General features: G+C 48.8%; 2 protein-coding genes across 17 annotated transcripts in view; both read left to right on the forward strand.

Moving 5' to 3' along the window:
- The window catches only part of parp12b (poly (ADP-ribose) polymerase family, member 12b), a 7,707-nt gene extending 1,235 nt beyond the window's left edge, over positions 1-6,472 (forward strand). Inside the window, exons 2-8 of one of the 3 annotated variants that reach the window (XM_017302955.1) lie at positions 731-866; positions 3,485-3,776; positions 4,797-4,889; positions 4,976-5,102; positions 5,168-5,336; positions 5,409-5,526; positions 5,976-6,472. In XM_017302955.1, coding sequence (XP_017158444.1) covers positions 731-866; positions 3,485-3,776; positions 4,797-4,889; positions 4,976-5,102; positions 5,168-5,336; positions 5,409-5,526; positions 5,976-6,094 — 1,054 coding nt within the window. In that variant the 3' untranslated portion in view covers positions 6,095-6,472. Of the gene's footprint in view, positions 1-730; positions 867-946; positions 2,103-2,354; positions 2,765-3,484; positions 3,777-4,796; positions 4,890-4,975; positions 5,103-5,167; positions 5,337-5,408 lie in introns of those variants that run through there. The other 2 variants (XM_017302954.1, XM_017302953.1) reach the window with 2 other exon arrangements.
- A 628-nt stretch (positions 6,473-7,100) lies between these two features.
- Positions 7,101-26,845, forward strand: part of flncb (filamin C, gamma b (actin binding protein 280)) — a 41,945-nt gene continuing 22,200 nt past the window's right edge. For 4 of the 14 annotated variants that reach the window (XM_008401693.2, XM_008401703.2, XM_008401696.2 and 1 more), the window contains exons 1-23: positions 7,102-7,777; positions 12,081-12,329; positions 12,431-12,528; positions 13,769-13,919; positions 14,401-14,519; positions 14,588-14,665; positions 16,477-16,639; positions 16,748-16,948; positions 18,125-18,247; positions 19,720-19,857; positions 19,955-20,081; positions 20,191-20,327; positions 20,943-21,136; positions 21,214-21,327; positions 21,425-21,568; positions 21,700-21,823; positions 22,148-22,308; positions 22,389-22,479; positions 22,565-22,734; positions 22,806-22,923; positions 23,007-23,269; positions 24,182-24,779; positions 26,213-26,386. In XM_008401693.2, the coding sequence (XP_008399915.1) occupies positions 7,396-7,777; positions 12,081-12,329; positions 12,431-12,528; positions 13,769-13,919; positions 14,401-14,519; positions 14,588-14,665; positions 16,477-16,639; positions 16,748-16,948; positions 18,125-18,247; positions 19,720-19,857; positions 19,955-20,081; positions 20,191-20,327; positions 20,943-21,136; positions 21,214-21,327; positions 21,425-21,568; positions 21,700-21,823; positions 22,148-22,308; positions 22,389-22,479; positions 22,565-22,734; positions 22,806-22,923; positions 23,007-23,269; positions 24,182-24,779; positions 26,213-26,386 (4,117 nt within the window). In that variant the 5' untranslated portion in view covers positions 7,102-7,395. Of the gene's footprint in view, positions 7,778-12,080; positions 12,330-12,430; positions 12,529-13,768; positions 13,920-14,400; positions 14,520-14,587; positions 14,666-16,476; positions 16,640-16,747; positions 16,949-18,124; positions 18,248-19,719; positions 19,858-19,954; positions 20,082-20,190; positions 20,328-20,942; positions 21,137-21,213; positions 21,328-21,424; positions 21,569-21,699; positions 21,824-22,147; positions 22,309-22,388; positions 22,480-22,564; positions 22,735-22,805; positions 22,924-23,006; positions 23,270-24,181; positions 24,780-26,212; positions 26,387-26,845 lie in introns of all 14 variants that reach the window. The other 10 variants (XM_008401699.2, XM_008401707.2, XM_008401708.2 and 7 more) reach the window with 5 other exon arrangements.

The following is a 26,845-nucleotide window of genomic DNA, read 5'->3' on the forward strand; positions in this document are numbered from 1 at the left end:
GGGCCCCATGTATAAAGGGCCCCATGTATAAAGTGAAAATGTGCAGCAGCCACACAAACCTTTTCTGTGAACAATATCAAACTACAAATAATCCAAATTCACCTAAATCCACTGAAACCTGATGACATTCAGTTATTTAGACCAGGAGCTTCAGACCTGATGTCTTTTCATGATTTTAATATTTTATTGTTTAAACAATGAAACCACGTTTATCCTCAGACAATAACCCAACATGCACACAAAATGATAAAATAATAAAATGATGTGAAAACCTCATTCCAATGTAAATAACTTTCCTCATAAAGATTAACGCTTCGGTCTGAAATCATCCATGGAGTCATTTCATTCTCACTAAAACAGTTTGATTATTTGGAGGCGATCAGGTGAGGAGCCAATCACAGGAGAGCTTTGGCTCTGATGGAGAACATCAGAGGGAGGATTGATCAGAGATCATATTGATCTGATGGGAAACGTTGATGATGTTTATTAGCGTTTAGATTCATCCAGACTGATCATCTCTGAGCAGAACTTAAAGAAGGAAATAAATACGACCAGCAGCTGCTCTGTTTCCTGTAAATCAGGGTTTATAAAGGAACGACGAGCAGCGACGGCTTCATACATCCAGACTTTTTGTGCTCCGAACTTTTCTAAATTTGTCTGTACGCCTAGTTTTATATTGGACTCGAGGCCCCTGGTGTTTCCAGGTCTTATCAATGTCTTTTCTAAACAGGAAGTTGTGTAAGCTGTCCCATGACGTTTCCTCCAAGCACAACGCCGGGCTGCTGAGGGAATGCACGCTGCACGAGCTGCAGGAGGACCATCTGTTCCTGCTGCTGCTGCAGAACGACCCGCAGCTGCTGCCTGAGGTAACCTCCACACCTGCTCAGGTAGCTCACACAGCCCAGAGGCGCAGATATGGAGGAATTTTCCTGCCATAATCCAAGAGCACACGTTTTCAGTCTGAAAGCAGGATTTCATGTCTTTTGTTCTCAAAACTTCTCCTGGCCTCACGTAGTCTCTGCTCAGACTCTGTTCATTTTTGAAAAGGCTTTTTGCCACAGTCGCCTGGCAACTTGTCAGCCAATAGAATGAAAGTGTTGTACTGGGTGTGTATGTTTCCTTCAGGGGTTGTGCCTATGTGGCCACTATCAACTGTAGCCACATGCGCCACCTACTGGATGTAGGGAGAAACAACAACGTCAGCTTTCTGCTCCTGTGTGCTACTGATCATAGACATAATGTCAGAGTAGACCCCACATTGGCTGCTCTGGTGCAGGAAACACGGCGGCCATCTTGGAGAGGTCGTCCTCCTACTTGGCTGAACCCAAACAGCAGCAGAAGCTTCAGCACCGCCGGATACTTTTGTTCATATCGACTAACTATTGTTGTGAGATCTCTGGGGATAAAGTTTCACAAGTAAGATGGACATATTACTGTTTATATTTTGTGAATAGAATATTACTAAACTGTATTTATGTCCACCGGCAAAATGCCAGCTAATGTTAGCTACAGCGCTCGGTGCAGCACCAGGTTCAGCCATGAAGGCTCACCGAGATAAATGAGGGAAAATTAGAACATTTTCATTATTCCATAATATTGATTTAGATTATCCAACACAAAGTGGCAAAGACTGTTATTTATGTGTGATTCTTTCAGTCTGTCTAAAGTAAGATGGCTGCCGTTTCAGTTCTGAAGGTTTCATAAAGACACGATGTGAGGAAGAAGAGAGACGATGAATCTGGAAAACATGAATAAAACCTACATAGATATTATGTATATAACCATGTGCATATATATATAAATGTGTACCTTAATACATTATTCAGCATTAATCATTTAATCATCTTTGTTTCTCTATAATTGTATCATTTTGTTTATTTGTAAAAATATGTATTGTGTCTAAAGATGCTGTTGGGTTTTCATGCTGCTCTGCAGCTGGCAGCACCAGTCCTGACCACTAGATGGCAGTAAACTTTAAAGATGGCTGAACTTTTCAAGAGCACCAGGAAATCCTCTGGACGTTTAGATCTGTCTGGGATTATTTTAATCTGGTGGATTCAGAAGATTAAGAACTCTCTACAGGCCGCAGACTTTGACCTCGGGTATGAGCGCCACCTGGTGGCTTACTCTTGTACTTCAGTAGAAACTCTATGGTTTCTGAAGATATTTCACTTTCCATCCAAAATGTTCCTTCAATTCAAAACATGATTAGAAGGAACAGGGCTATCAGTTATAGTCACAAACATAATAAAAGGGCCGTTAAGGTCACTAATTTCCTGTCTTATTTTGAAAAGCTCTGACTTGTGTTGTCTGTCTGTTCTGTTTCCATCGTTGTTCGCCTCATTTTGTCTCAGGACGTCCCACAGAGCGTTCAGATTAACGTCCAAACTGTTCTAACGGGAGCAAAATGCAGATTCCTCTAAAACCTGATAGAATCCAACCGGTTTGGAGATGCTGCTCATCCAAGTCCTGGACAGACTCCGGATCCGGATCCGACTCCAGGGGTTTGGCGTGTTTTCGTTCCACCGATGATTCAGAGTGTTCATGTCTGTGGTTTGGTTTACTGGAACCAGTTGGACCAGTTGAGCTCCTGTCCTGCCTGGATGGACGGGATGAAGATCTGAGGAAGAGGAAGCTGAATGTTAAAGTTTAATACTGAAAGCAAAATGGAGAGAATGCAAGATGAGAAGAAAAACAAAAAGTAAAAAAACGAATGAACTAAATAAATAAACTAAGAATGTGTCACCCAGGGAATCCACCGCAGGTAAAGTAAAACTCTTTATGTTAAAATCTAATTGAAACTGTTCATCTGAACTGAACTGGTTTGGATCAGGATCAGGTTCATGTGGAGCTTTTATGTCGTGTGTAACTAAAACGCAGTAACAGCCCCGTCCTGTTTGGACCCGCTGTCTCCTCCATCAGAACCATCATCCAGAGTCTAACTGGGTCACAGGAAGCTGGACGTTCCCAGGCCCAGTTCTGCTCCCAGTTTGTCCATAATCCCAGTTTAACTTTGAGGATTCTTCCAGATTTTGCTGAGCTCGGTGTGATGATGGTTCTGACCCGGTGGAATCTTCAGAACCAGTTTCTCCATCCAGTCGTAGATGTTTCTGTCTCTCACTGCTTCAGGACTTCCTGGTTTCTGACCAATCAGAGAGCAGAGAGACACGCCCCTCTCAGTGGCTGGTTCTGGAGGAACTGGACCTGAAGGTTCTGAGTTTGTCTAATGGGTCATTTTGAGGCTCATGGTGCAGTTGGAGCAAATCACCATAGCAACCAGTTTCTCATGTCAGCATGTTGGCCGCCTCCTTTATTCTCTGGCTTTCTCAGCAGCCATGTTGTCTTTGCAGAACTTCAGCTAAACAGGAAGAAGACAGCTGTTGCCTTTCAAAGTAAAGGCTGGTGTAGCAACATGTGGCTGAGGATGATGTGCAGCAGAGTTTCCTGTGATGAAGGCCTGACCCGTACCTGTCCTTCTCCTCAGGTGTGTGTTCACTACAACAAAGGCTCGGCTCCTCATGGCGGCTGCAGGTTCCAGGACTCCTGCTCCAAGCTGCACCTGTGCCAGCACTTCCTGCAGGGCGTCTGCCGGTTCGGGCCGCGGTGCAGGCGGCAGCACGCCGTGGACCAGCGCAGCCAGAGCGACCTGGAGCAGAGGGGGCTGAGCCGCCAGCTCATCAGGGATCTGCCCGCCATCTACAGGAACGCCCAGCACCTGAACGCCGCCGCCGCTGCATCACCTGCTGCATCTCCTGCTGCTGCTCCTGCTGCAGACGGTGAGCTGAAACATCCTCCTCTCTCACACGTTGCTGTTCCTCAGTGGTCGTTTATAACAACGCAGTCAGAAACGAACTGCAGTAATTTGGTTTAATTATAAGAGAAACATCAGTTTTCATTGTTCACCATGTGATTCATCTATAAACGTCACCGACTCAATCTGAGTATTTAGTTAGCAAGCTAAGCATTTAGTAAATACTTTAGGGTAAAAGAATATTTTAGTAATCTCGTACTTTATAGGATATTTAATGATTATCTGAGGAATCGGAGATGAAGGGTTAGGATCTGTCTCCATCGCACCGCAAAATTCAACAATCCTCCACAACATGCAGCACAATTCAACACCGAGCTGCCAGCACAAAGCGCCGTCCTCACAGACAACCATCCGGCCGGAACACGGTGCACAACGTAATCAGACATAAATTAACGAAGCTCCAGTCAGAAAAATAAAATAAAAATTAACAGATTTTTTTCTCTGACTGGTTAAATATTCCAGATTATTGCTGTTAATGTTTTCCAGACGGCGCCCCCTAGTGAACCAAACTCTGCCTGATTGAACATCAGATGTTCATCAGAGATCAAATCTGTAGTTAACATAGAGCTGCTAACATAGAGCTGTTAACATAGAGCTGTTAACATAGAGCTGTTAACATAGAGCTGTTAACATAGAGCTGCTAACATAGAGCTGCTAACATAGAGCTGCTAACATAGAGCTGTTAACATAGAGCTGCTAACATAGAGCTGGTCAGCATGAACTATAGCCACAGGCTTTTTGTTGTGTATGGAAAATAATAATAATTTTTTAAAAATCTAAATCTTAACTTCACAAATATAAATATAAAGCAAATATAAAGTTCATAAATATACAACAGAGACTAAATTAATCCCATAAAATGTGAGAAAAAAATAGCTTAGAAATCAACACAAACTGAAATGATCAAAATCAAGTATTTGGTGTTTAAAGGGGATTTTAGCGCCTCCTGCTGTTCAGGTGCTGAAATGTTCTGTTTGTGTGTCAGACCCAGATTCTGGTGAGTTCTGTAAAGCGGCCCAGACGGACCAGGAGGAGGAAATCTGTCTGCATTTCATCAGGAACAGCTGCAGGTTCCAGGGTGAGTTCCTCCACATGCAGCTGCTGTGGTGACCAGCAGGGGGCAGCAGAGCGCCGGCCGGTCTCAGGGTCCATGTTTGTGTGCAGACAGCTGCCGCCAGGTCCACTTCCACCTGCCCTATAAGTGGGAGGTCTACGATGGCCGGTGCTGGTCGGACCTGGAGAACATGGAGCAGATTGAACGGGATTACTGCAACCCGGCTCAGACTCACAGGTGAGGCTCACCTGAGGTCGGCTCTGGGGTCACCGAGTCGCCTCTCAACGCCTCTTGTCCTGCAGCTCAGACTATCAGCGGGTGGATTTTGTCACCATGACGATGGAGTCCATGCCCGTCCGCCGTCTGTCCACCGTCTCCTGGGTGAGGAGGCCGCCGCACTACAGCCTGACCACCCAGTGGCTGTGGTTCTGCCGGGCCGAGCGGGGCGGCTGGCTGGAGTACGGGCAGCCGGTGAGTCGGCCTGACGATCTGGACCGTCTCGACCCGTCTTCAGGTTATAACGACATGTTCTGGTTCCGGCAGGATGAGAAGCAGCGGTCCACTTCAGTGGCGTCTAGAACCCTGGAGGAGGCCTTCGTCTCTGGAGAGACCGAAGTCCAGGTGGTGAAAGGCCAGAGGGCCTACGTCGTCTCCTTCAGAGGTACCGCCGGCTGGTCAGGCCAGCTTCACCGGGTCTGGACTCTTCATCGACCACTGAGTCCAGACCGCAGTCTGGACAGCGAGACTGCGGTCTGGACTCGCTGGCCTGTTCATGTCCGGACTCTCATCCCGGTTAATGAAGGGATCGTGTCGGTGGCTCTGAGGCCCGACCCAAAGTCCAAAAGAGCTTCAACACAATCCGGTGTTTTATTAATGACTTGTCCTGATATACAGGAGTTTGTGGGAAACCAGAGGAAATCTAGGTTCTGTTGGACCTGTAGAGGTTCTGATAAACACATCAGAGATATGAAGGGAACCATAAAGCCACGGTCGGGTTTTGGGGCCGATTCTGCTCTGACCTGGTCGTCAGCAGACAGTCAGAGTGTGGTCAGCATATGGCCGTATCGGGTCTGTAGAAGTTCTGATGGTTCCTGTCCCTCTGTCCTGCAGACATGTACCAGAGGAACCACAAGCACCACACCAAGCGGAGCGTCCGGCGCCGACCTCGCTTCGTCTCCAAGGCCGAGGTGGACAAGCTGGTGGCTGATCTGAGGAAATGTTCTGGATGAGTTCTGACGGGCCTGGTCTGGACTCTCTGACCTCACACCAGTGAAAAGGAAGCTGACTTTCTGTTTCTGGTTTCCGGCATCAGAACTTTTATGCAAATCTGGATTTTCCTTGTCCAGAAGAATCGGACCAGAACCTTTTCATGTTTTATTTCATCAGAACCATCAGGTTGACAAGAACAAACCTGGTTAGGTGAAGCACTTTGTAAATCAATCTGCGCTGCTCAGACTTCCTGTTATTTTCCTGGTTTCTGATTTTTATTTGTTTTTTAACTGTATTTTATTTTGATAGTGTATGTTCTTGCTGTTTGCACTTCCTGTTGTTTTTTCCTGTGACTTCCTGTCATTTCAGATCGATTGTAATAAATGTAACGGAACTTTGCGTGTTCTGTCGTGTTGTGTTGGTTGGACCCGGTTCGACCCGGTTCCGTGGTTCTGAGTGAGGAAGGGTAACCTCCTCTGCGCCCCCTGCAGGCAGGAAGTCATTTTAACAACAGATTTATTTAATTTTCACCCAAACGGCAAAAAGCCGATTCTGACCCAGGAAGGTTCTCGCCTGACCCGTCCAGGTGTGGGTGTGTCCAGAGCTCGGTCCTGATCAGGTTGTGGTTCTCCAGGTGGCCCAGCAGGAGGCGCTACTGCTCCACCCACCGGTTCTACTGGTTCTACTGGTTCTAGAGGCTCAACAAGTTTAAATTAATCAGCTTCATTTATAAATTAGTTCCCGGTCTCTGAAGACAACCTGTGGACATGTCTCTGTCCTCTGATTGGTCCCCTCGGTGTCTCTGTCCTCTGATTGGTCCCCTCGGTGTCTCTGTCCTCTGATTGGTCCCNTCGGTGTCTCTGTCCTCTGATTGGTCCCCTCGGTGTCTCTGTCCTCTGATTGGTCCCCTCTCTCCTCTTTACGAGCTGCAGACTCTAAAAATACCCGGGGCGTCAGCGGGACGGGAGTCCCGGGTTCCGATCGTGTTGGGGGGACAGGCCCCGCCCCCCGGGCCGCCGCGGACCAATCAGCTGCAGCCTGATGGTGAGGTCACGGTGGGGGGTGTGGAGGGGTCATTCCTGGGGGTCCTGCGGAGTGACGCGGAGCTCCCTAACCCTGCGGGTCAGTCCGAACCAAGTCCAGTCCGTCCGAACCGAACCGCTGCCCCGCACTCTGCGTCTCTTCCTCCGGACCGAGGCGAACTTTTCCCGGACCGAACCCAGCTGTCAGACTCTGAACCTGGCTCTGCCCCCGCCGCCGCGCTTCTCCTCCTCCTCCTCGGTTCCGACCCGGTTCCGAGCCCGTGTGACAGCCGCGCAGCATGATGAAGAACAGCGGCTTCCTGGAGCCGCAGCAGCTCTTCTTCCTCAGCCCCGCAGAACCCGCAGAACCCGCAGAGGAGGAGGAGGAGATGCCGGCCACCGAGAAGGACCTGGCGGAGGACGCGCCGTGGAAGAAGATCCAGCAGAACACCTTCACCAGGTGGTGCAACGAGCACCTGAAGGGGCTCAACAGGCGGATCGCGGACCTGCAGAGGGACCTGAGCGACGGGCTGAAGCTCATCGGGCTGCTGGAGGTGCTGAGCCAGAAGAAGATGTACCGGAAGTACCACCTGCGGCCCAACTTCCGGCAGATGAAGCTGGAGAACGTGTCCGTGGCGCTGGAGTTCCTGGAGCGGGAGCACATCAAGCTGGTGTCCATTGGTGAGAGAACGGCCCGGTTCTGAAGGTCCAGACACGGGCTGCTGGGGGGCAGAGGGTCGGAAGGTTCTGGATCCATCCAGAAGTCAGCAGAACCTTCCTCAGTTCTTCTGGTTCCTTGGTTCTCCAGGGTTTTGGATCACCTGGAAGAACCTGAGCAGATCAGAGGTTCTGGAAGGTTCTGAATCCTCAAAGAACTTCCAGAAAGTCCCAGTTGATTTAAAACCTCCGAAACTTTCAGCCGCAGAAACTAAGCAAACGAAGGGTTCTGGATGTTCTAGGTCTGCTTGGTGTTCCTCAGGGTCGTAGGTGTCTGAGATTCTCCGACTGGACCTGGACCCATCGGAGAACTTCATCCGTCTGCTGGTCCAGGCTGTTGGACTTCAGTGGAGGTTCTGCTGGTTCTGGTTCAGATGAAAGTTTGAAGGTTTTTATCAGGAGTTCTCTAGATGATCCATCTCTGAGGAGAACATGTTTCAGGAGACTAGGAGAGGTTCTGGTTCTGGTTCTGGTTCTGGAGGTCAGCAGATCGGATCCTGGAGGAGAACTTCTCCGATCCTCTGGAAGTCAAACTGCAGATGTTCTGCTGACTCAGACGCTTCCTGCAGCGTCCAGGACCAGAGGAGGGGCCTGCAGCTGCTGGGGGCCTGTAGTCTGACCCCGATGGGGCCCGGGCGGCCCCGATGGGGCCCGGGAGCCTCTAGTCTGACCCCGATGGGCCCTGGGCGGCCCCGATGGGGCCCGGGAGCCTCTAGTTTAACCCCGATGGGCCCTGGGCGGCCCCGATGGGGCCCGGGAGCCTCTAGTTTAACCCCATTGGGCCCTGGGCGGCCGGAGCTGATTGATGCAGGACAGCTGAATCTGCTGCTGAAAATAGACTGGTAGAGCTGGAGGCATCACCAGGGCCGCTCCCAGCTGCTGGGGCCCCGGGCCCCATGCACCCTGTGGCCCCCAGGAATTAGCAGCAGACTCAGTTTAAGTGCCAGAATCAGAAACAGGAGGTTTCGTGTCTGTGGGATTAAAAGTCTAAAATATTTGCTTTTACTAGTTTATTTAGATCTTTCATCATTTCACGGCTTCTGGATCATTTCTGGATTTTCTTTTAAATATATATATTTTAAAAATCTATTTTAATTTAGGTCCTAAATTTGTTTCCTGCTTGTTTCCTGTTGCTTTATGCTTTTTCTGGAAATGATCCCCTTGTTGTTAACCTCTGGGCCCCATCGCTCTGATGGGCCCCATCGCTCTGATGGGCCCCATCGCTCTGATGGGCCCCATCGCTCTGAAGCGCTTCAGCTGCTGTGAATTCACACGTTTCCCTTCAAACAGATAAAATCACAAGCTGTGAAATCCGGTGATTTTTGGTGGCCACCTGTTTGATTTACACTGTAAAAACACAAAAGTATTTCACTCTGGTTTCTAGTGCAAATATCTCAGTACAGTTTAAATAAGATGAAACTTACAGCTGTTTCAAGTCAATAACTTATTTCATTTCACTTGAAACATGAACAAATGTATTTTATAAGAAGTTAATCTGCCAGTGGAACCAGAGAGAAATGAACTTACAACAACCTCCTGCTGAAAAGTTTAGTTTCTTTTTTATTTCTTTTTTATTCCCAGTGCACTGAGATGGAAGGTTTTTGTTTTTACAGTGTAAATGAAGGAAAAGTTTCGTCATGTTTCTCTCTGTAATCCATCATCTGGATCACCTCTTTGGAAAGACGTTGTGTCAGAACGTCTCTCCGGTTCCTCAGGTTCCCTTCAGGACTTTTCGGGTTTCTGCTTCAGGATGTTCTGGTTCCTCTCTGGGTTTCATTTTTCTGGACTCTGTCAGAACCGCCGAGGATTACTTCTCTGTGTTCTGCCGGTTTGGTGGCTTCCGTTTGGTTCCGATCCGGTTCTCCGTTCCTCCTGCCGGGTTCTGGATCCGCTCACTTCTCCAGAACCCGGTCAGGGTTCCCTGCCTGAAGAGCCATTCTTGTATTTTCTAATTCTGTCGGTTCGTGTTTGTCTGTCAGAGTAATGGCTGCCATGTGTTGCAGCAGTCAGCGCTCAGGAATGTCCATCTGAAGCCAGGACCCCCACACACACACACACACACACACACACACACACACACACACACNCACACACACACACACACACACACACACACACACACACACACACACTGACAAACACACACACACACACACACACACACACACGCTGCTTATTTTGGATCTGTGACTCACTGGGACTTCCTGTGAAGCTGACCAAGAACTGAGAACTGATCAGTGAGTTCTGTTGGTTCTGTTGGACCTGGGAGGCGGGTCCACATGGACTCTGGTCCACAGAGACACTAATGCTGTGTTAGCTTAGCAGCCGTGTGTCAGACTCTGAGTTCCTGTAGAGAAGCTCAGGTGGAACATGGAGACTGCAGGCGGGACGGGTTCTGGTCGGGTTCTGGTCGGGTTCTGGCTGAGGCCCAATCCGGCCAATTCCCCTTCCTGAGTCCAGCCAATCAGCTGCAGCAGCTCGTTAAGGTCCTATTGCATTGTGGGTATAATTTTTATCATTTTGAATCGTTTCATTAAATCCCACATTTTATTTTATTTTGTTTTGAACAGCAGAATAATTCTTGTTGCTCTGATCTTAGTTTTCCTCTTAATTTAGTTTTTTCATTTTTCATTTGAGTCGATTTAAATCACATTTCCATCAAAGTGACCCGGTACCAGCTCCCTGACCCGGTACCAGGTACCGGACCCGGTACCGGGTCCGGGAGCTGGTTCCAGTTCTTCCGATCTGCTGCAGCTGCTGCACTTCCTGTTGGCTCCAAGATGGCCGACAGCAGCAGCTACCTGAGGTGCTGAGTCAGAACCGGGTCGCTGGTTCTGTTGGTCACAGCTGCTGAACACATGCAGGACAGAACCAGAACCTGGAGCTGGGATGGCAGCAGATGGCCAGGTGTCAGATGGGTGACCGTAACCATGGTAACCAGAGATCACCTGTCGCGTGTAGCTTTGGGGTTGTTCCCAGGTCGTCTCCATGGTAACCATGTTGGTTTCTGGATCTGCTGATGGTTCAGAACCGAGAACTGTTCATTCAGAGCACTTTGAACAGAGTCAGGAACCAGTTCAGACTGTGCTTAGAATCCTGGCCAGGGTTTGGTTCTGGTCCAGTTCTGGTCCGGACCAGTTCTGCCAGCAGCAGCAGCTGGTCTTCCTCATGATGAAGATCTGCTGACTGTCACGCCGAGGCCAGCAGACAGAGCGCCGATTCAGGCTGTGGCCACGCCCACTCTGCTCTGATTGGCCGCTTTGGTTCTGAGGAATGTTGCTGAAGGGTTTGGGTTCCAGACCGGAGGAAGAACCCGGTCTGGAACCGGGTCAGATGTCGAGGGCCTGAACGCTGCTCCTCCCTGGGCCTGTTGGGGGTCGTGGGGGTCATGGTGAGGTCGACCCCCGTTCCCCTGCAGTGTGCTTGTTTGGTAACCGTTGGCGACCAGCGGCCAATGACATAACGGATCAAACAGCTCGTTGTTCAGTTCAGGAAGAGCCTGGGGGCAAAGCGGACTCCCTCCGGGTTTTCCTGCTTCCTGCCGACAGGAAGGCCCGGTTGGAGCGGTTCTGACCCGGTTCTGACCCAGCAGCAGCAGGAAACGCACGGCCTCCTGCTTCCTGCTGACAGCTGATCTCTGGAGCCTCTGATGGAAAACAGGCTGGAAATGGAGAATCCTGAGCCGCTGAGTCTGAGAGTGTGACCTCATCGTGACCTCATCGTGACCTCATCGTGACCTCACTGTGCCCTCTGCAGACGGCCTCCCCCAGATCCCTCCCTGTGTGTGTTTCCTATTAACGTGACTCATTCCGGGCCCAGCCATGACTTCACCGCTGCTGCTGGATCAAACTTTTCCGCTCAGTGACAGAAAAGTGAAAGTCGGGTTGATGTGCAACAGGAAGTGATGTCAGAGGAGCGATCTCGTCCCACAGATGGTTTCCTGACATCAGCATCGTTCCAGCAGCTCGTTAACTCGTCTCACATGTTCCTGGAAAACTCCCTGAGATCAGCAGCCGGATCGATTCTCTGCTGTCACGTCGGCGTTTGGGATCCAACATGATCTTCATGATCAACTGCTTTAGTTTCCTCAGTGCATTTGGTTCTTGTTGCTGTTGTAACATTCAATCAAAATAGATGGAAAATACAGAAAAAGGATGTAAGGTTTGGAAAGTGGACCTTCCTGCTGACTGACGTCTCTTCCTGTCCATGTTTCCCTCCTGTCCCTCTCTGTCCCACCCATGTCCTCCTACATCCTTCCGTCCCCCAGACTCCAAAGCCATCGTGGACGGGAACCTGAAGCTGATCCTGGGTCTGATCTGGACGCTCATCCTGCACTACTCCATCTCCATGCCGACCTGGGAGGACGAGGACGATGAGGATGCCAGGAAGCTGACGCCCAAGCAGCGGCTGCTGGGCTGGATCCAGAACAAGGTGCCCCAGCTGCCCATCACCAACTTCCACCGGGACTGGAGGGACGGCAAGGCACTGGGGGCGCTGGTGGACAACTGTGCTCCTGGTAGGGACTGGGACCAGTTCAAACGCCACTGGGACCAGTTCAAACACCACTGGGACCAGTTGAGACCAGTTCATCTGAAACGTTTCCTCTGCCACCTCCAGGTCTGTGTCCAGATTGGGAGAGCTGGGATCCCAGTCAGCCGGTGGAAAACGCTAGGGAGGCCATGCAGCAGGCCGACGATTGGTTGGGAGTCCCACAGGTAACGTTAAGCTGCCTTCTGATTGGCTGGGAAGCAGGAAGTCCTGCAGGTGTTCCAGACCGGTCCAGATAAATGCCCCATCATGAGGTCCAGTCTGTCCTCCATTGATCCAGTTCAAATCCCAGACTAAAGCTGTGAACCTGTAGTTCATGGAGCTGCTGGAGTCCCTGGCTGTACTGGTTGTATTGGTCACAGTGTTTTTCAACCACTGGGCCGCGGCACACCAGTGTGCCGTGAGTGATCGTCAGGTGTGCCGTGGAAATTGTCTAATTTGTTCTTTACACTTTGAACATGCGGCTTTTCTGGGGATTTTTCAGGGGCTCTTTAGCAGGAAGTGAATCATTGGAAGTCAAAATTGGAAATCAAAGAAGAACACGCTAATGTTCATTTAGAACAAGCACATGCTAGCAGTCATGCTAGCAGCAGACATGTTTTCAAACTATGATGCAGCTTCTAAGTTGAGGAGTATCGATCTGGCAGTCAGGAGGGAAATAGAGCCGCTGCATGTAAACTCGGCGTGAACAAAACCGGATCTGGAGACGGAGACCTGCGTCCTTAATATGTCCAGCAGTTATTAGGACGCAGCCCTCTGCTGCCCTCTGCTGGGTCCTTATGGGAAACAGCAGCAGAGACACCAGCGGCCTGCAGCCCGGTGCGGCTGATATATGTAAGTTTCCAGGGGGGGTGTTCAAAAAATTTGAAGGTACGGTTTATATATGGTGCGCTCATAGTCCGGAAAATACGGTAATCGGTCTTACAAGATTTTTTGAAATCGAATTAATTATCTGCAAATAATACCATCTTTGAGTGTCTTTGCTGTAGTGACTAGCGGCGTAATCATGTAATTACCACTAGATGGCAGTAGGTGCAGAGCATTTTACATTACAACAAGAGAATTAGAGTCACACACCACCGTGTTGTGGCTGTTCAGGTTTATTTTTGAAGTGGACATGTTTAGTGCAATTTGAAATAAGAAATGTAAAATATGATAAAAATAAATGTTTGTGTTTATTTGATTCCTATTCAAGACACTTTGATAAGAATGACTATATATGTAATATAGGCGGCTACAGAGGATCTTTGTTTCCATTTCTGGTTGGTGGTTCGTGATCAATTAAAACGATGAACCTGGGCTCAAAGGTTGGAAAACTCTGGGTCACACTGGCTGATCTGGTCAGACTGGTCCTCCTCTGGGCCTCCAGTCAGACCCTCAGGTGTTCTCGTGGTTCTGCCCGTCCAGGTGATCGCTCCAGAGGAGATCGTTGACCCCAATGTGGACGAGCACTCTGTCATGACCTACCTGTCCCAGTTCCCCAAGGCCAAGCTGAAGCCTGGGGCGCCGCTCAGGGCCAAGACGCTTCACCCCAAGAGGGCCAAAGCTTTCGGTCCAGGTAGGCAACGCCGACCAGAACCAGGGGAAACGGTTTGATCCGCTTCAGAATGTGGCTGGTTTCCTGTTCATGGTGGATGTGGTCTGTTCGGCCCGGACCTCCCAGACAGAAGCACAAAAATGAATAAACAGACATGTTCAGCTAAAACAACCTTTTTATATGAAGAAACTGAAGTTGGAATGAAAATGTAATCTTTCTTCTCTCATCAGGTGAATCAGTTCCAGGTGAACCTTCAGCTCCATCTCACCTGACCTCATATATTTACATACAGTCCTCTTTGAATAATCAATAGGAGTATGTGGTTCTTTCAGCAGCCATTAAATCTGAATATTTCTGTAGAAATGAACTGCCTCTCATAATTATAAGTTGTAATGAAAAGCCCTGCTGTGTCCACATGTTGGCCCTTCACTATAAATCTGATGGAGATGCGGATTGGTGCAACATGCCGCTGCTCCGGCCTCAAATGGTTCTGTTGCTTCAGGTATCGAGGCTCGAGGAAACACGGTCCTGAAGCCAGCAGAGTTCCTGGTGGAGACGGTGGAGGCCGGCATGGGGGAGGTCCTGGTGTACGTGGAGGATCCGGAGGGACACACCGAGGAGGTCTGGAGCGCCACACAGCCACCGTCCGGTCAAGGAGCTGAGATTCATTCTGTATCTGGTTCTGTCAGGCTCGAGTGATTCCCAACAACGACAAGAACCGGACCTACTCTGTGGTGTACCTGCCCAAGGTGGAGGGTCTTCATAAGGTGAAGAGAGCGCACGATGCTTTGAAAATGAAACCATCGCATGCTTCATTTATGGCAGCGGCGGCTTCAGGCTCCAGAGTTACTTTAGGCTTAGAGGTTTGGGCCAAAGAAAGTTAACATTTTAAAACTTCATAACTGATAAACTGTAAATTCAGATCTACTGGGAACGCATCAGCTAGTCCGCTAATAGCGGAGCTAATTTTTAGCTTAGTGCTTTCACTAACTTTGAAAACGTTTGGTAAGCTTTACTTGTCCTGAATTACATTTTAAATTACAGACACATTTTAAGAATCCATTAAGTAGTTGGCCAGAGGTCGTCAGTCCGGGTTGAGCAGAGAATCAGCTCCACCCGGCTGCAGCAGACAGAGCGGCGGGACGGACCGCAGTCAGTCTCACACCTTGTTGGAAACGGGACCATTGCACTCCGGAAGTAAAGGGGGCGCTATTTCCTATATTATCCGCTGTCTCTCTTTTTTATTTTCTTTTAAAATCTATGTCTTCACCTTTAGGAAGGATTTTCTCTCTCAGCATGTATTTGAACTTCTGTCTCTTATTCACAGTTTTTAATAAATTCTGTAGTTTTCTGTGTACTTCTAAATCTGCTCCTTAGTCGCCTCGTTTCGGGCTTACTACTGCCTCTGGTGGCGAGGGGTGGAGGACCAAAACTGGCATAACAAGAAATAAAAGCATAAATATGTAGTTTTTCCTTACACACGAGTTTCCGTGAAGTAATGTATATATTTTCTTTTTAATTTCCCCTAAAGATGCGTTTTTGTCAAGAAAAGTAAATATTTAGTTTTGTCTTTTCCTTATACAAACCCTCGTTCCTTAGTCATTGCCTCCTCTCCCGTTTTTACTTTCCGTGTGCATCGTTATGCTAATGAGGAGCCGCCTTCTACGTCCTGCTCCTCTCCTATTGACCAATGGAGCTTTGGAACCAGCGTCACTGCGTCAGACGTTGTTTAGCTCCAGTCGCTCGCTGCCATCTTTACAGGCCACAGACCAAAACAAACTTCATCCCGGTGGTTTTATTGTGTTACTGACTGCAGTGAAGTTAGTTTTGAGTTGGATATTTCAATATCTACCGAGCAAGCGGCGTTTATCTCAAGGCTGATCCGATTTCTGAACGATAATTTCGGCCGGCCGACCTCCAGCTCCTTCCTCAGCGCTTCAACAAATCTCCGAACCAAAACCTCCTGTCAAACAAATGTCAGTAAATGTCTTGTGACCAACTGATAACAGAAAGTGGTAGTTCATGCTTTTACATGAGACACACAGCCCTCTATTAAAATGTCAAGTCATATTCAATGTTTTAAATAGCTTTAATGTTAAATATGTTTTCTTCAATAGCTTCCATGTTGTGGGCCACATTGACTAGAAATCAGTGTGTAATTGTTGTACTAAACTGTATATATGAGGCACATGCATCTTTATTCTATTTTAACTAAATTTGTATTTTTGTTACCTATTTTTTTATGTTTAAATTTAGCATTTCTCTTCAATAGCTAAAAGTTCATGTGACCTATTGAGTCAAAATCAGTGTGAAACTGTTCTACAGATGAGGTTCACTCATTTTCACTCGATTTGACTTTTTATTTCCTGTCGATCCACAGCTCTACGTTACCACGTCACCAGGTGGCCCTGAACCCCTCCAGTCACTGAATCGATGCTTAAAACAGATAAATGTGCCAAAACTTTCTGCAGCTAAACAGATACAAAGCTGAAGTTATTATTTTTGGACCTAAAGAGGAGCAGTCTAGAGTTACAGATCTATAACAACCGCTAACGGCCTAAAGGTTTCCTCCTCCCAGGTCAAGGTGCTGTTCGCCGGCCAGGACATAGACAGAAGCCCCTTCCTGGTGAACATCTCCAGGGCCATGGGCGACGCCACCAGGGTCCAGGCCCGCGGGCCCGGACTGCAGTCGATGGGGAACGTGGCCAACAAACCCACGTACTTCGACATTTACACCGCAGGTAGCTTCCCAAGCAGACGTCCTGATACGAACGTGAGAGCGTCGTCTACTGGAACAACCGCATCCTCTGTCCAGTGAAAAGTCCTCTTGTTGTGTCTCTGTCCCCCAGGGGCGGGAGCCGGGGATGTAGGCGTCATCATTGTGGACTCCAACAGCCGGAGGGACACAGTGGAGATTGTGCTGGAGAACAGAGGTGACAGTGTGTTCCGCTGCACCTATGTCCCCGTCCTGGAGGGCCCTCACACCGTCTGTGTGACCTTTGCTGGGCAGCAGATTCCCAGGAGTCCTTTCACCGTCAGCATCTCTGAAGGTTTGTTCCAGAATCCCCTGATCATCCTTTCCTGACCATAACCTCACTTTCCACGGTCTGTGTTTGGACCGGGCTCCTTGGGATCTGAAGATGCCAAAGAGCCCGGTTCTACCAGTCTGTAGAGATGAGGTTCACTCATTTTCACTCGATTTTACCCTTTTTGTTTCCTGTCGATACACAGCTCTACGTTACCACGTCACCAGGTGACTCTGAACCCCTCCAGTCACTGAATAGATGCTTAAAACCAGATCAGGAGTCTGGATCCGGTTCTGGTTCTTCAGAACCAGACTCTGCGGGTTAGAGATGTTCTGGTCTGGTTCCAGGGGCGTAGCTGCTGGGAATTCCCAGAGCTCCAGGAATTGATCAGAACTGGTTCCGGTGTCGACCCACCTTACCTAGGCAGAGTTCTGTTAGTTTGGGTCGGGACAGACATCTTGATTTTGATGAGCTGACCTGCATTCCTGATTTTGGTGGCTGAGATTTTGGACCGGGAACGTCCGTAGCTCTTTTCCTAGTTTGGGAGTTCAGTCTGAAGCAGACATGTTGCTTCAGTTGGACCTCGATTTAAAGCTGGAACCGGGTCGTTCTTTCTGGTCCTCCACCCTGATCCGGGTCTCATGACTGCAGATGAAGGCGGAGTAAACCAGATTGTTTTTAACCATTTTATTGGTGGCGTACAGACAAACATCGTGCAGTTAGAAAGGTTGATCAGTCCCCCAGGTGAGGCTCACCTGCTGCTGCCTCACCTGCTGCTGCCTCACCTGCTGCTGCCTCACCTGCTGCTGCCTCACCTGCTGCTGCCTCACCTGCTGCACCTCTGAGCATTTCAGTGGGAAAATGCTAAATTCTACGATTTTGAAGAAGAAAAAAAAATTGGTTAAGTTAAATGAAAAATAAATACTTTATAGTACAAACCACCAGGTGAAAATACCAATCTAAATTATTTATTATTATATGATGGTGAGTTTAGCCTCTGAAGTATCAGCAACAAGAACCAAGGCGTCTTCCTGCTGCATGAAGCTCCAAATATCTCACTGTGACTAAATGTTTGTCTGGCAGAACTGGACCTTTAATATGAGGCTTCAGTGACTGTTGCAGTTCTTCCAGTGAGGTGGTGCTGCCACCTACAGGTCTGGAGGTTCATGTCCTTATCCTGCCTATTGTTCCCTCTTCCAGTTTCACAGAGCGCCCCTCCTTCCGACCCTGCGGTGCAGATTGTACCCCAGTCCATACGTACCCCACCCTCAGAAAAGAGCAGGAGAGCCCCCCCACCCACGCCGCCAAAACCCAGGCGACCAAGTTAGTAGAGGAGAGGAGGGGGGGACTGGTTCTGGTTCTGGTTCTGGATCTGGCTGCTGGCGCTGGGATGGATCCTCACAGCATGTGCTGTTTCCTCCTGAGTTGCCTTTTCTTTCCATAAGGAACAGAGTGAATGTGGCGCCCCCTGGGGGTGTAGATGGCTGCTTTACATGTTCATTCATTTCTATTCTCCTCTTCTGCAGGGAATGGTTCCTAATTAGTCACATTCTGGGCTCAGTCTCACATTTCCATGTTAATATTGTCTGAGCTAATAACCAGAACTATAACCGCTTCAGAAAAATATAATTATTAAACCTGAATTGTTCAGATTAATGGTTTGCTTAGTTTCCTGTGGGTCTCTATATTCTCTGGTGAATTGTCTTTATTGACATAATTCACCATTACACAAGCAAAATAATGTATGCAACCAAATCTTTATGTATAAAACTAACTGCATGCTAACCGAATATTAAATGAGTGGAGGAAACGGGAACCTGGACGAGTTTCAGATGTGAGTTTAGATCAGCTGCAGGTTATTAGAAACTCTGGATCAAATGTGAAGCTGGTTGGTAAAATAAAATATTATGATGCTCAAATATAGAATATCAGATTTTTATGATTCTGTCAGTTCAATAACTAAATCTTTGCTGTTTCAGCTCTTTCTAACAAACATTTATCAAAATCAGGAGATTTAAAACCGACTTTAACTTTATTTGAAGAACTGAATGATTAATCGGATGAATCACTTATTGAAATAATCAGCTAATTTAATCACAGATTAACCATTACTGGAGTAAACATTTTGCTGAAAGAACAACAATGAAGCCAAAACTGTAGGAAAATATAAACATTCTACATCTAATAAAAAAACTTTTTATCTGTAAATCTGTCCGACCAAAACTCCTCTGCTATCAGTGTTAGCTTCTCCTGCTTCATATTCTGTAAGTCTGCTATTAGTCACCTTTTACTGTCCAGTTATTAAGTTAATCAATAATTGATCAATGTATCAATCCTACTCTATTGATGTTCAGCTTTTCTCATGTTGATGTTTGAAAGGTTTTTACCTGCAGATTCATCTTTTGCTACAAATGATCAAACATTCATCATAATCATCACGCAACAGGTTCTCTACTCTCCTCTAGATCTATGCTAACCGCTAGCTGCTAACCGCTAGCTGCTAACTGCTAGCTGCTATCCGCTAGAAGCTAACCGCTAGAAGCTAACCGCTAGAAGCTAACCGCTAACTGTCTCCAGGCTTCAGGATTTAACGCTTCCTGCTGGATCTGTCATTGCAACATTTCGGATCTAAATCGTTTTCAGAACCATCTGCTCTCTTCGTTTTGGCTTCAGCTCCATTAAACTGCTGCTTCCTCCAGCAGCTGACTAACTGGTGTGGAAGGAGAGAGGCACTGGTCTGCGTTGCTGTCCCAGTATAACCAGTACCTGAATATATGTCCCTGTGGTTCTGACAGGCTGCAACCCGAACGCCTGCAGAGCGTCGGGTCGGGGTTTGCAGCAGAAGGGCCTGAGGGTGAAGGAAGTGGCCGACTTCAAGGTGTACACTAAGGGAGGCGGCGGCGGGGAGCTGAAGGTCGCCGTGAAGGGCCCCAGTAAGGAACACCTCAGATTAAACCAGATTATTGGAACAATTATTACAGTATTTTTACATTTTTAATGAGCGGTGAGTTTTCTGTGTTTCTTCCCCAGAAGGCCTGGAGGAGCCGGTGAAGGTCCTGGAGATGGAAAACGGCGTTTATGAATGTAACTATTACCCCGTTATGGCAGGGAAGTACATCATTACAATCACATGGGGAGGACACAGCGTCCCCCGCAGGTGAGGATGATAGACTTCATGTTGCGCTGCAGAGGGCCCAGTACGGTGCCCTGCGGGCCTCCAGGAGGAGCATCGACCCTGACGTTTCCACGTCTGTTTGCGTCCTCAGCCCGTTTGAGGTCCACGTCAGCGAGGAGGCGGGGCCTCAGAAGGTGAGGGCCTGGGGCCCGGGCCTGGAGACCGGCATGGTGGGGAAGAGCGCAGACTTCGTGGTGGAGGCCATCGGTACTGAAGTGGGAACTCTTGGTACGTCGTCCAGTTCACACCCAGAGAACACCAAAGCATTTCAGTCCAACGATCCGTTGCTAAGCTCTCTGCGGTCCTGAAGCTGCTGCTTCCTCTCCATGCTTGGGTTAACCCAACCCAGGGTTGAATTAAACGTCACCTTGATGTTTAACCCAAATCATCATCATCAGGCTCACACAGCAGATTTTAGCCTGAGGGCTAAAATCGAGTGTGACAAGAGGAAGCAGCTCCTGATTCTCCATCCCCATTTCCTCTTGGTGCTGTTGAACCACATCGTTTGCTGCTACCACCAGCTGCCTACTGAGCATGCTCAGACTGTACATCTTCATCCAGTCTGAGCATGCTCAGTCAGTAGGGGATCCTGCTGCATGTCTTCATCCTGAGCCAGAGAAACCCTCCAGGCACAACATCAGATCCAAGCTGACAGGAGTCACAACACCGACTAAAATACTAACACTGCAAACTGATGAAGGATTCAATAATTCACTAGAATAAACTAGTTTTTACTCCTAACAGAGCACAATGTCATCAGCATAGAGTGGCAGCTGAACTTTACAGTATCAAACACACATCTGTTCCCCTTCCTGAGAACAAAAGTTGACTGATTGTGTGCAGGTTTCTCCATTGAGGGGCCCTCGCAGGCTAAAATTGAGTGTGACGATAAAGGCGACGGGTCGTGTGACGTGCGGTACTGGCCCACTGAGCCGGGCGACTACGCCGTCCATGTCATATGTGACGATGAGGACATCAAGGACAGTCCCTTCATGGCTCACATCCTCACTGCGGCTCTCGATGTGTTTCCTGACAAGGTCTGAGCAGAACCTACCTGTTTCCCTGGGTCCTCAGCTGTTTCTCTGTAAACCAGAGCTTTACCTCTGCTCCTCAGGTGAGATGCTACGGCCCTGGACTGGAGCCTCTGGGCTGTATCGTCAACAAGCCAGCCAACTTCACCATTGACACCAGCGGAGCTGGCAGAGGAGAGCTGAGGCTCTACGCTCAGGTGAGAACCAAAACCTTCCTGAACTGTCCATGAATATGGCCGCATTCCTGTCATCGCCGTGGAGGCAAATCGATTCAATCTGTGGGTTCCTTACCAGGATGCAGACGGCTTCCCCATCGACATCCAGATCACTGACAATGGAGACAGCACCTACTTCTGTGTCTACATTCCCACCAAACCCATCAAACATACCATCATCATCACCTGGGGCGAAGTCAACGTTCCCAACAGCCCCTTCAGGGTAGCTAGCCTTCTCACCGCTCGCTGTTTGGGACTTACAGCAGTCCTGAAGCTCTCTTTAAGTCTCTGCTGTGGCCTGAGATAAAAGTTGAGAATGAAAAGAATGTTTCTGGTCCAAATGTTGGTGATTAGGTGATAATAGGAGAAGGCAGCCATCCAGAGAACGTGAAGGTCTACGGTCCAGGTGTGGAGAAGACGGGCCTGAAGGCCAACGAGCCGACATACTTCACAGTGGACTGCAGTGAGGCTGGACAAGGTGAGACACGGTCCAAAATCCCACCTAGTCCATGCCCTTCCTCCAGTCTCCAACATGTGCAGAGCGTTATGTCGTCTGGCTGAATGATCTGGAAATGTTGTCAAGGGAATGCTGATTTTCCAGGAAGTTTCTGCTCATTGATCCAAGATGTGCAGAAGAAAACTTTTGGGTGTTTCAGATCTTTGTCCTTCATTTCAGAGACTCTGATCTTCGAGGATAATCTGTACTTTCTGCTCCCATCTTATTTTGAAGCCTGAAGACATTCAGATTAACTGGAGTGATTTAAATCCTGAACGCCACCAACAGTCCGTCTTTACCTGCTAGGTGACGTCAGCATTGGGATCAAGTGTGCTCCCGGGGTGGTTGGACCGGCGGAGGCGGACATCGACTTCGACATCATCAAAAACGACAACGACACGTTCACAGTGAAGTACATGCCACCGGGGCCGGGTCAGTACACCATCATGGTTCTGTTTGCGGATCAGGTGAGAGCCCAGCAGGTGAATCACCTCTGCAGACCTGTTGGGTTCAACCAAGCTAATGTCTCAAATGAATGTTCAAACAGGAAATTCCCATCAGCCCTTTCAGAATAAAGGTGGAGCCTTCTCACGATGCCGCTAAAGTCAGAGCTGAGGGACCAGGACTGAACAGAACCGGTGAGTCCGTTTCCTAGGAGCAGACATGTCTGTGCATGGTGGGAGCTGAAGCTCAGTGATGCTGCATGTTTTGCTACCTGAGCAGGTGTGGAGGTTGGGAAGCCCACCCACTTCACCATCTACACCAAGGGAGCCGGCAAAGCCAAACCAGAGGTCCATTTTATTGGCGCCGCTAAAGGCGAAGCTGTCCGGGACTTCGAGATCATTGACAACCACGACTACTCGTACACGGTCCGCTACACAGCGGTGCAGCAGGTAACGCCCCGCCCAGTCGTCAGGGTGGAGTTCAGGCCGACCATTGGATAACTGCAGTCCGTGTCTCTCAGGGGAACATGTCCATCACCGTCTGCCACGGAGGAGACCCCATCCCCAGAAGCCCGTTCAGTATCACCGTGGCCCCCCCTTTGGACCTCAGCAAGGTCAAAGTTCAGGGTCTCAACAACAGTAAGTATGTCAGCAATCGGCTGCCAACAAGGAGCAGCTGAAGGACGGTGAGACTCATCCTGCTGCCTCTGTCCAAACCGCAGAGGTGGACGTCGGCGTGGATCAGGACTTCTCCGTCACGACTCGAGGTGCTGGCGGTCAGGGCAAGCTGGATGTGAAGATCACGTCTCCATCGCATCATCCAATCCCCAGCAAGCTGGAGTCTGGGACAGCCAATGATGTCCACACTGTGAAGTACATCCCACTGGAGGAAGGGCCATACAGAGTGGATATCAGCTACGACGGGAACCCCGTCCCCGGAAGTCCCTTCACTGTGGAGGGCCTCATGCCTCCGGACCCTTCAAAGGTGAGGAACCACTGTCACGTTTCCACTGGAGGAGCCTCGTCTCTGGGTCAGGAACCAATCAGTCAGTCTCACTCTGGGAATGAATGAATATTGTGGGAATGACACTCCCACAATATTCCCAGATAAACCTTTCCAGGAAACTCCTCTGAATCCCAACAAAACCTTCTCAGTAGCTCTGAGTGAAATCCATCTTCCTGTTGATCCAGGCAATAATGTTACGGAGAAAAGAAGCTGCGGTGAAGCTTTAGGTGAAGATGATTGTCTAACTGCCTGGTTTCCAGCATGAGGTCCACATGCAGCCGAAATCATTTTAGTCTTTCATCGACACAAAAACTGTTTAATATCACTAAAAATGATGATTTCTGAAGACTGACTGGAGGTGGAGATTTAGGTTCCATCACAATCTGCAACAAACAGTCATGATTCCTGTCAACATCATCTAGTGATTTAATAACTTTATATTCTAATATTCTGTTTAAAAGTGGTTCATTCTAAATGTCTGTCCCCATCAATGAGCCTCCTGGCGCCATGTTTGATTCCTAGTAGGAAGTGCTGGTTGTTTTGGAGCAATTTGATTGGCTGACAGATTTTAGCTTTGCTACACTGCCCCCTATGGGTGTGGCAGGTTTAAAACAAGGCCGTGGGGCAGATTAGTGAAGCTTCATGAGAATGAACTGGTTTCTGAAGCCCATCTCATGTCTACGATATATTTTTTTAACAATGTGGCAGAGAAAATGGTTTCTAAAGATCCGGCTACATGTGGATGAGTCTCAGGGACTCTGACCTGGTCCAACTTTTCTCCTGAGTAGTTCTAGTCCCAGTTTACTCTGGGAGACCTCTGAGGTTCATGAAGCTAAAATAATACATTAGGTCCGTTATTTGCTGCCTCTTCCTGCACGTGTTGACCTCCAGGTCCGAGCTTACGGTCCCGGCCTTCAGGGTGGCCTGGTGGGCAAACCGGCTCCGTTTGCCATCGACACAAAGGGAGCAGGAACCGGTGGTCTGGGTCTGACGGTGGAAGGTCCATGTGAGGCCAAGATTGAATGCCAGGACAACGGAGACGGATCGTGCTCCGTGTCCTACCTGCCCACTGAGCCCGGAGAATACACCATCAACATCCTGTTTGCAGAGCAGCACATCCCCGGTTCGCCCTTCAAGGCCGCCGTCCAGGCTGCCTTCGACCCCAGCAAGGTGACAGCCAGCGGCCCCGGCCTGGAGCAGGGAAAGGTCGATGAGGCCGGGTCCTTCACGGTGGACTGCTCTGCGGCCGGCGAGGCCGAGCTCACCGTCGAGATCATGTCTGACGGTGGATCCAAGGCGGAGGTTTGTGTTCAGAACAACGGCGACGGGACGTACTCCATCACCTACACGCCTCCCAGCCCAGGCATGTACTCCATCACCATCAAGTATGGAGGACACACGGTGCCAACGTTCCCAGTCCGCCTGCAGGTGGATCCGGCCGTGGACACCAGCGGGGTGAAGGTGTACGGACCTGGAGTGGAGCCGAGAGGTGAGCAGCTTTACATCATTCATTTTAGATTCAAAGAGGTGATTTAATCTGTAATAAAACCAAAATCCACTGGGAGAATGAACATTGTGGTGAGTGGAAGGTTTCTGCTGGGTCCTCAGCCATCCTGCAACTTTTAGATGCAGCTCTGCTCAAACACACCTGGACCAGGTAAACCAGCTGAATGATGGCTGTGAGGGAATTCAGACATTTTGGAGCAGAGATGCGTGTAGAAGCTGAGGACTGGACTGGTGGACCGTCTCTAAATGCAGCTGATGGACGGCACTTCCTGTTCCTTCACTGGAACTTTGGACATTTGGAGAATCAAAATGGAATTTCAAATTAAAAGTCTAGTTGAGCTCAAACTGACAGAACCAATTAAAACAATGAACCTATCATTTTTCATAATGACCATTTGAAATCTGTTCTCCATCTTCGTGAAGCGGCGCCGACCCAGTCGCCTCATTTATTATCTCTGGTTGAATCTTAATGCCTCTTTATATTTTTATTGTCAGTTCTTTTTATTTTATGGACTAAATAAAACCCGTCCTGCCGCTTCAGTGTTTTGCTCTCTGCTCTTCTGAGCTCAGTTTTTCCGATGAGGTTCTGGATCCAGAGTGACCCGGTTTCCGACCAGAAAAGGACCAGAGGATAGTTTCTTCTCTACCAACCCTGAACAGGAGCATCTAGTTTATTTTGTATTTCCTCTTAATTCCTGTAAACCACTTTGTGACGCTTTGTTGCTGGAAATGTGCTGGATAAATAAAATCACCTTTACCTTTCAGCTGCAGGCCAGTAAACGATCCGAACTGGATTCATAAACTCAGCAGCACTTTTAAAGTTCTCCATTTATTTAACTGTTTATTATTTATGCTGATTTATTTTTGATTTGATTAAATGTGAACAAAAATAATCACGGAAAAATAGAAAGATGGAGAAAAACTGTTTAACCAGACGATGAAATATTTACTATCACAGAACGATTCAGGCGGGTTGGATCGAAACGTGTTCTGGTGGTTCTGCTGGTTCTGGTGGTTCTGATGGTTCTGCTGGTTCTGATGGTTCTGATGGTTCTGGTGGTTCTGATGGTTCTGCTGGTTCTGATGGTTCTGGTGGTTCTGATGGTTCTGCTGGTTCTGCTGGTTCTGATGGTTCTGCTGGTTCTGCTGGTTCTGCTGGTTCTGCTGGTTCTGGTGGTTCTGCTGGTTCTGGTGGTTCTGCTGGTTCTGGTGGTTCTGCTGGTTCTGGTGGTTCTGCTGGTTCTGGTGGTTCTATACCTTGCAGGGTGTCTCTACAGGTTCTGGGATCTCATTGTAGCAGTTTTCCAGAACCTTCCTGCTCCTTTGGTCTGGTGACTGTTTTGGGTCGCTCCTCCTCCAGATGTTCTGGACCTCCTGACTCCTGGTCCTCCAGCCTGACTGTGTTTTTCCCTGCAGGCGTCCTGAGGGAGGTCACCACCCATTTCATGGTCGACACCCGGTCGCTCTACAAGGCCGGAGGCAGCCACGTTAAGGTCCAGGTGTCCAACCCGTCCGGCGCCAACACGGATGCCTACATCTCTGATCAGGCGGACGGGACCTGCAGAGTGGAGTACACGCCTTACGAAGACGGTGAGCGTTTCAGCTGCGGTTCGTCTACCAGAGAAGATCTGCTGCCGTTTCCTCTCCACCTCGTGGCTTTCTGAGCTCTGAGCCACCGCAGAGCTCAGAAAGCCTGCCAGAGCAGCAGGGAAGGACATGGTTCTGGTTCTGGTTCTGGAGCTCTCCTGCTGATCTTCAGGGTTAATGAAGCCCCAGAGGGAGAGCAGGGAGCTGCTGGTATTAATAGCTGCAGACGCTCTGCATGCTTTCCACTCATAGTAACACGCTGGGGCCCAGTGCATCATGGGACCCGAATACTTGGTATTTATTTCCAGCCAGGCAGAAACACACAGTGAACTGAAGGGTTGCTGGTTCCAAACCCTGATGCGTCCTGGAGAGAGTAATCAGAACATTTACCATCATGTCCCAAGATGCACTTAAATCTGAAGGGCCTCCATCGTTCCTCCATCGTTCCTCCATCGTTCCTCC

The sequence above is a fragment of the Poecilia reticulata genome, unplaced genomic scaffold (genome assembly GCF_000633615.1).
Source record: "Poecilia reticulata strain Guanapo unplaced genomic scaffold, Guppy_female_1.0+MT scaffold_125, whole genome shotgun sequence".
Classification (NCBI taxonomy): Eukaryota; Metazoa; Chordata; class Actinopteri; order Cyprinodontiformes; family Poeciliidae; genus Poecilia; species Poecilia reticulata.